Genomic DNA, 8,582 nt, shown 5'->3' on the forward strand with positions numbered 1-8,582 from the left:
TTGACAGGCGTCATTTGAAGGATCAAGCTCGACGAAAATGGTTCATATTAGTGAATACTAATGCTATCTCTTAGAATTTTCAGGTACTTATCAGACTGCCTAGTACTTGCATGAGGTTGACTGGCCTGAAGTTTCACTGCTGAGGCGAGCTTTCCGTCTTTTTTAAATTCAGCACCAACAATAATTTGTTTTGTGAATGATGAATTCAGGTTGTATATGCTCGTATGTAGCATTTGCTTTTGTGTTGTATAAGGCATGATGCATATCACACCGAAGCTTGTCACTGACTGAGCAATATTTGAAAAACTGCACACACTTATACATCTGTCTCCACAAATTCAATGGAGTGGAAGCGTCCACCAAAATATATCATTTCACGATGCTGATCTTCACAGGCTTTCTTCATTTGCATAAACAGATTTTTATCCTCTTCAAACAGTTTTGCCATTCTTTGAGGTAGGAAAACGGTGAATTTGTTTTCTATGATTACAAGCGTTCTCGTTCCATATTTTTCATTAGCCTCCTTAATGTCCGTTATTTCATATCCCTTGTTAACTTATAGGTCTGTCAGCTTCTTTGTTGGAAGAAAATCTTCACTGCGAGCAGTTTTGTTAAATTTTAGGAAATCCATTCATTTTTCTTCTATTTCACTGCTTGTTATCTTCAAGATTCACACTTTTAAATTTCCTTGTTAGAATTTGTATATCGGTTCGCACTTGAATGGCTTGCTTTAGCTCTTGAATGTTCTTTAGGAATACGTTTAAATGACTTTTTAGCTCTTGTTGTTTTTCCTTATCACAATCTGGCATCTGACAACAAACTGAAGAAAGAGAAGAATTGACCTCCTCTTATAGACGCTTACCCCCTCCATCAAATTTCTGTAGCCTTTTCGTAGTATTTCACCATATGATGCAATAATTAACATGAGAGTGACAAAATAATACGTATTTAAACGTTCACTCAATTTAGTTCACATAGATAAGGATTCCAGGAATCGACGATGACGTCATCAGAATGGAATTTTGTTTATGAAGAATTGTTTAACATTATATGAAATATGACGCCCCTGTTAGCAATTATCAAAGGAGTACGTTTAATTAATTCAGTTTACATAGATAAGGATTCCAGGAATCGACGATTACGTCATCAGAATGGAATTTGGTTTACCCCAGAAATTGCTTAATATTATATGAAATATGACGCCCCTGTTGGCAAATATCAAAGGAGAACGTTCGATTAATTTAGTTCACATAGATAAGGATTCCAGGAATCGATGATGACGTCATCAGAATGTTATTTTGTTAACGAGAATTGTTTAAAATCATATAAAATATGACGCCCATGTCGGCAAATATCAAATGAATACGTTTAATAAATTCAGTTCACATTGATAAGGATTCCAGGAATCGACGATGACGTAATGGGAATGGAATATTGTTTACTGAGAATTGTTATAATATCACGAGAGTGGTCGCAGATGTTGGAAATTTTAAATAATGCACCATTGCGATAAAACATTTATTACATATTACTTTAGGGTGAAAAACTTAAATTCCGGGGATAGCAGGTATTACATAGCCTAATATTGCGATATCATATATCATATCATATTCCATATTTCTGGGGCTGAAAAGTTTCTTTCACATGATTTTTAGGTATTTATTTCCAATATCGATAGTGTGGATCGGATAATTCAAAACTGTGATTCATAAGTCAGAACAAGGAGCGAAACCAATCTTACAACCTTCTGCACTCTAGCCGCAAGTTTGCTATTCGTACGAAAACAGTGCGACAGAACTTCCCCTACCTATCTACTAGCGTGATTTCCCGATGTGTGATTGCGCATACATAATGTTCTTTTTGTGGTACCGGAGCACCCACGTCTGTTTCATTAAGTGACATGTTATAAGAAAATTTTAATTAGAACGGGGTTCAGCCTTTACTTTGTTAAATGTAATTTATGAAGAAGTGCTGTTTGTTTTGTGTTCGTGTTTTCGGACTCTGTATCGCAAACCCCTAAAATAAAATACTAGTTGTAAGTAATTGTTGATGCTGAAACTCGTTATATGAATGTTTTTAATTTCCTTGTCAGTTATTTATTTTAAGAGAATTGGATAGTCATGTATTTTATCTTGGTTAGGAGGATTTGTTTTGGGAATTAAAAGGAAGATAAACGATTATTGTACTATAAATGCATTTAATATTCTTATTTTTATTGATTTGAGGCAAATCTGAATGACTACATAGTTTTCTTTCATTTTTAGAAGATAAGAGGGGATTATTGTATATCTACACCATTGATTTGTTTCTTAATGTTTGAGTTATGTATTAAAGGGGAAATTTTATGGTTTGATATATTATAGTATAATACAAATGCTAGAATATATTTTAGAGAAGAAATAGAAGAAAAAAAAATTTCTTTGGTTTTGTTATATTTTGCTGCTAGTTTTCTTCTAGAGGGCTCGATGTTCGAAAGTCTTTTATATCAAAAAGGAAAGTATTGAAAGAGAAGGAAAATAAAAAATAAAAAATGGATTTCCATTTCGAGGAAATGTTAAATTTGTGTTTAGATAATAGCGAGTCGCGGTGTTTGTGGACCCATGGGTTTTCCGACCAGGTAAATACGAAAATTTGGAATTAATGGTGTATATTCTGTATCCGGAAAATGGTGCATTTTGGAAAACCTAAAATTGGTTGAGGTAAGTTTTTATCATTTTTTTCCTCTCTTTTTCTTCTTTTTATTTTATTTTTTTATTTTAATTTTTTGTGTTTTAATTTTAGGTCAATTTTAGGAGAGTTCGCCATTCTATGGACGTTAATTTCCGGAGGGTTGTCCCAGAATTTTACGTTAATTATTTAAATGAAAATTTAATTTTTCCCTATGATTGGATCGATTTGGGTTTCCAATATTGGGCTATGTGTGTCGAAGTTTTAATGCCGCAACTGCAAGGTCGGCACGAAATTTTCAATGTACTAAATAGAAAATATCGGATTTTGGATGGACGTTTTGTAGAGGTTAGTATTTTATAGTGTTTGAAATTTTTAATATAATTCTTAATATTGTTTATTAATTAATGTGATTTTATTTTCATATCTTCAATAATTAAATACAATTTTATGATTAATTAATATAATGTAATTATTTAATAATAAATTGATATATTAATTGTGATTATGATTCGTAAGTTTATTTACGTATTTTAAAATAAGGTATATTATTAGCATTGTTATTAATTTCTTTTATAATATTTTTTTATCATGTCTTTAAATATTTATAAGTCGATAGGTAATCTTTATATCATATATATATATTTTTATATTTAAATAGGATTTTATACAATATTTAGCGTATATAATTGCTTTCACTCATGTATTTTGCTTTATTTTAAATTTATATTTGGATTTCTTCGATTATTTCAGGCATTTGGTTTATTGTTATATTGGGTGTTTTATATATTTATCTTTCGTTATTCAGCATTTCTTGATGTAAAATATTTCAATCAAAATCTGTTTCTGATTTTTGTATTTTTTTACTATCTTACTCGTTTTAAAATAAATGAAAATAGTGTTAATTATGATGAGTGATATCGTTAAAAGTGTTATAAACATAAATTAAAATGGAAATATTTCCGGAATAATTTCACTTTGATTTTTTATCACATAAGTGGGTTTAAATTGTAAAATTTCAGAATTTGTCATTTTTATTTTTGATTGGTTTTCAAACTTACATTAGTATTTGATTGTTTTATCAAATTGTAATGAACGATGCCACATATTAGGTTGAGCTAAAGGAGTTCAAATAGGTTTTTCCCATGGACTAATATAATTTTCACATGTATCTATTGATTTTAATGTTAAAACTTCTGTTTCGCAAATTTGATTTTCTTTTATTTTAAGAATTGTAAAGTCGGATTAGCAAAGGAACCCAAAATAATACAATGAACATGTTCTTAGACATTCTTTATTAAATGTGAAGTAACTTTCATTATTTGGAGATATTCCGATATAAGGTGTAGTAGGTTTGATATAAATGAATGATTTTTTATTTTTTTTTTTAAATGAAGTGAGTGAGATTTATGAAAATTAATATTTTTTTCGAAAATAGTGGAATTTGTAATAAAAAGATTATTTTGTCTTCCATTTCGTATATGCGAGTTTGTGAGTCTTTAAGTAGTTCACTAAACTTTAGGTGAGGTGGAAAATAAGTATTTTGTTGATTTGATTGCATATCTAGAAATATATTGGTGTAATTTTCTTATGGAATTAATGTAGATGACCATGGTTATTCAATCCAAAGGTTAAATTTGAATATATTTCTCGGCATTTTGATATGTAATCTTTAATGAATTCATATATTGGGACTAAATAATTAGATACATGTATCTTATAAGTTTCCATGCTATTAGGTGGATTTAGTTGAGTCCATCTTTTCCAGGTATAAATAGTGTTATATAAATTTTCAAATTGTTAGTTTATATTTTCAAAAGACGATTTTATTTTATGAGTATTTTTATTAATCCATGCATAAGGTTGTGAAAAATTATCAAAAAGGAAAATTTCGGATGTTTACTATAAATGGACTAAATCTTCTTTCTCTGGTAAGTGAGTTATATTTCCCAAAAAAGTTTCAATAAATTTCTCTATTTTATGCATAAGGTCTTTTAATATATTTTGCTGTCATTCCATTCTTATGTTTTGTTGTTCTCTAATACAAAAATTTGTTTTTTGTTATTCATGGCAAAAGGGAAGTATTTTTTCAAATAATGACTTCAAATTTGTATTAATTAATATGATTTCTTCAATGTTAAAGTGTGTAATTATATTCCAGTTTCCATTTGTTAATCCCTCTGTTGTTGTATATTCGTAGTACATTCCTGCGAGCTCTGTAAATTTTTTGCTTATGAAACTTTGTTGATTTTTTGTTGATGTTAATAGTAGAATAATTAATATATTGAGAGATGTTGTCATGTTGCTTCTGGACGTTGACCTAGAACATAATATTGATTAGATTAGTAAAATTTTTATTAAATGGAAGAAGTTTTTGTTGATTTCATGCAGGAGATTTACAATAGGAAATTACAGTTTGGACATCGTCTTTCGTTTTCTGAGTGGATATTGATCAATGGATATGTTATCGGGCTGCTGAATGGATTTTTGGCGTGTAAAGTTGAGGTGGAACTGATCGGGGAGTTTGATGGTGCTGGTGGATTATTATTTATTTGGTATGGATGGTAAGATTTTCTTCTGGGATTATCCTGGTTATTTTCTTCAAAATGAAAAACTTCTTGTTTTAAAAATTGAATCAATTTATTTGCAAAATGATTTTGGGCAGTTGCTGGATCGTAAGTAACTCCCGTTGTTTTAACAAAGATAGTCTCAGTTATTACTATGTAAAGTGAATCTTCACTAGTGTCATCTAGTTGAATAAACGTAAAGTAAGGTTGAGGAACGCCATTTTCCTTGCATACACTTTGAAGATTTAATAATGTTACTAATAAATCCATAGGATATGGTGTCATTGTAGTGTTTGTTTGTCCTAAAACTGTGAGTAGTATTCTTGCTGCATTTTATTGGATTCTATATTTATTTGTACCTGTGCAAATTACTTTTGAATGTCCAGATGTTAAACTTACTGTACATGCCTTTGTATTTTGGATTGTGATTGATGTCTGTTACCTTTTGAATTTTTATTTTCTTGAATGGATTCTGTTAATGAGTTTTTCTGATGCTCTGGTCAAGGTTGATTGAAAGCATCATTGGTTTTTCCTTGATGTAATAATAAAATAGTAACCGAATCCCATAAAGCTCCTAACAGATACAAGGACCAACCAAACATGCTATGAAGGACATAACTATGAAGTATTGTAGCTGCAATTAATTTGATACCACGGAAAATTAGTATTATTCCTCTTCAGCCAGCAATTGCTGTTCCAAAATTTGTAAATACTGTCCAAAATCGACCCCAGGCTGATTCTGAAATTTTATTTAGAGTTCTTGTATTCATAAGATTCATTATTGATACTCCTTGGTTTACTGCAGGTTGTCCCATAACTCCTCGTGCTAATGTGTTAAGTAATATAGGTTTTTCAACTGAAAACATAATATGCTTGCGTAATTTATCTAAATCAGATTGAGAGTAGATACCGCTTGTTGCTAAAGAGGCTGGTTTGTTGTATTTCCTAGTGGGTTCTTTTGATGGTTGCATGATTTCAGGGTCTTTAGCTTCTACCGCATTTGGTAAGACTTGATACCAATGTTCTCCTATTTTATACATGAAAGGTATACATGGATTACAAGTTGTTTCAGTGCCTGTTGTTGATAACATATGAGTTTGTGGAGTGAGTAATGAGGATTCATTTCCTTTTCCTCCTGGAAGCTGCAGGTAACATTCATTTATTTTTCTGTGTTACTTCTACTGGTATACATTTGACAGTGTGTACCACTTCTCCTGCAAGTACTGCTATGTATCCCGGTCCTTTCATAAAATTAAATCAGGTGTTTGAATAGCTAAAGTCAAAGCATTTTTAAATACTTCTCTTTCTAGCATCCAACGATGATATAAAAGGTCACTACAGAGTCGTCTTATTTCAGTTCTAATATGTTTTTCCACATAAATAAATTATGAATATACATAGCCAAATATATCCATATTTTGAATTTTAGGTTTGATGTTATGAAGAAATGTGTTTCCAGGTTTTGTTACAAATATAAATATTTTAGGGTCTTCTGTTATTGTTAAAGTATCTTGACATATTCCGAAATGTCTTTTTTCTGCTAAAATAAAGGCTATGTCATCCGTAATAAATGAGAAGAAAACTTCGTCAGTACTATTATCTTTTATTTTCGTGGCTGGACCTTCATATAACGTTCATATTCGTTGAAATGGCAGATATCTCTTGGTAAAGGATCCCAAAAGCTATATCCTCCTTCTTCATCAATGCAAGAATTTTGCGATAATTTGCAAATTACTCCTGAATCTAAATGTGTCTTGTCTGATTTTGAGTCAACAGTTGTTTCGTGTAAAATTGATTTGATAAATTCTGCTTCACTATTACTCACTACTGCTATGTGAGAGGAAATTCCACAATAAAATTTTGATCGTATAATTCAATTTTACATTTTATTGTTGTTGTTGTTACTGTACGGCTGAATTATATTAATTGAATATATGTTTCGGTTGTTTTTAATTTAGGTTCAGTGGATTCGCAATACCCTACCTCTAATAAGGATATAGTTGTTATGTTTGATCTGTTGGATCCACAGTCATATCCCACGATGGCTAATGCCATGGGCAACATCATAATTATTACAAAATTTGTGTTTTTGCTGTCCTTTTTCTGCAGCGGGAGGGTACCCGGTCAAGATTTATTTGATTTTTAAATAATAATATTGACTATGTTTATTAGAATTGATTAATTTTTAATTTGAATGATTATTAAAATAGTTTAAAAGTGATTTAAATTATATGAGAATATTATTCAATTAATAATATATGATGATAATTTATTCAAGTAATGATGTTAAACAGTACATTTACTTATAAAAATCTAAGTTATTTCGTTTAGTATTTATTTCATAAAAAATATTAAAATATTAATATTTGTTTGATTATGAATTACAAATATTTTTTTAAATATAATTAATTATTATTGTTTAAATGTACATATATTTTTGATTAGCTATAATTTTATCATTTAATTACAAGAGTAATTATCAACGTGTATTTAAGTCAATATAATCAGTTTTAATTTTTTAATTATTCGGAACATCAATAAGACACTGTTTATTTATTTATCATAAAGATATAATTCTATGTTTATATATTCATTTTCAGAACAAATAGTAATCTTAATTTAGTAATACTCTAAGTTCGGATTTTTATTATATTTTAATGATATTAATTTGATCATAGTTATACTTGAATAATATAGTAATCTTTATTCAATTGGTTTAATATGTGAGATTTTGAGTCTATTTATGTGCACTACTTTGGAGGACTTTTTTTTTATTTTAACTTTACATTTCCTTTACTTAATATTTCTAAAACCTCGTGTGGTGCTGTGTATTGATCTGCGAATTTACTGGGTTTTTCACCCTTCAGCAGAAAAACGTAATCAAAGACCTTGAAATTTTGCGGGTTCATTTTTTGGTCGTAATAATTTTTTGATTTTTCTTTTGCGTTCATAAGATTATTTCTTGCAATTGACTGTATATAATGAAGTTTTGTGATAAAATTTTTTAAATAATCATCGTATGTTTCTAGTTTCTCATGCGAAAGAGGAGGTTCGCTAAAGGGTTGTCTAGCTAGTCTACCGAAAACTAGTTCAAATAGAGTACACTTGGTGCCCTCGTGAACACGTGTATTATATGAAAGAGTGGCCAGTTCTATGCAATCGTCCCATTCGGAAGGTTTAGTAACGAATTGTTGAAGATATTCTACTGAAACATGGTAGATCTTTCTAAAGATCCATTGGATTGTGAATGAAATGCTGTTGTTTTAAATTGTCTTCTCCTAAAACGTTTGGCTAAATTTCTCATTAAGTTACTCAGAAAGTTTGTTCCTTGATATGTTAGGACTACTT

The 8,582-nt window shown here is 29.7% G+C and overlaps 1 protein-coding gene across 6 annotated transcripts in view; it reads right to left on the reverse strand.

Annotated features, from left to right (window-relative positions):
* LOC117177865 overlaps positions 1-8,582 on the reverse strand; it is a 670,262-nt gene that overhangs the window by 111,169 nt on the left and 550,511 nt on the right. Inside the window, exon 6 of one of the 6 annotated variants that reach the window (XM_033368901.1) lies at positions 4,678-4,987. The exons of 4 other annotated variants lie outside the window; for them this stretch is intronic. In XM_033368901.1, the coding sequence (XP_033224792.1) occupies positions 4,805-4,987 (183 nt within the window). In that variant the 3' untranslated portion in view covers positions 4,678-4,804. Of the gene's footprint in view, positions 1-4,677; positions 4,988-8,582 lie in introns of those variants that run through there. One more of the 6 variants, XM_033368900.1, reaches the window with a different exon arrangement.

Source organism: Belonocnema kinseyi, chromosome 8, assembly GCF_010883055.1.
Source record: "Belonocnema kinseyi isolate 2016_QV_RU_SX_M_011 chromosome 8, B_treatae_v1, whole genome shotgun sequence".
Classification (NCBI taxonomy): domain Eukaryota; kingdom Metazoa; phylum Arthropoda; class Insecta; order Hymenoptera; family Cynipidae; genus Belonocnema; species Belonocnema kinseyi.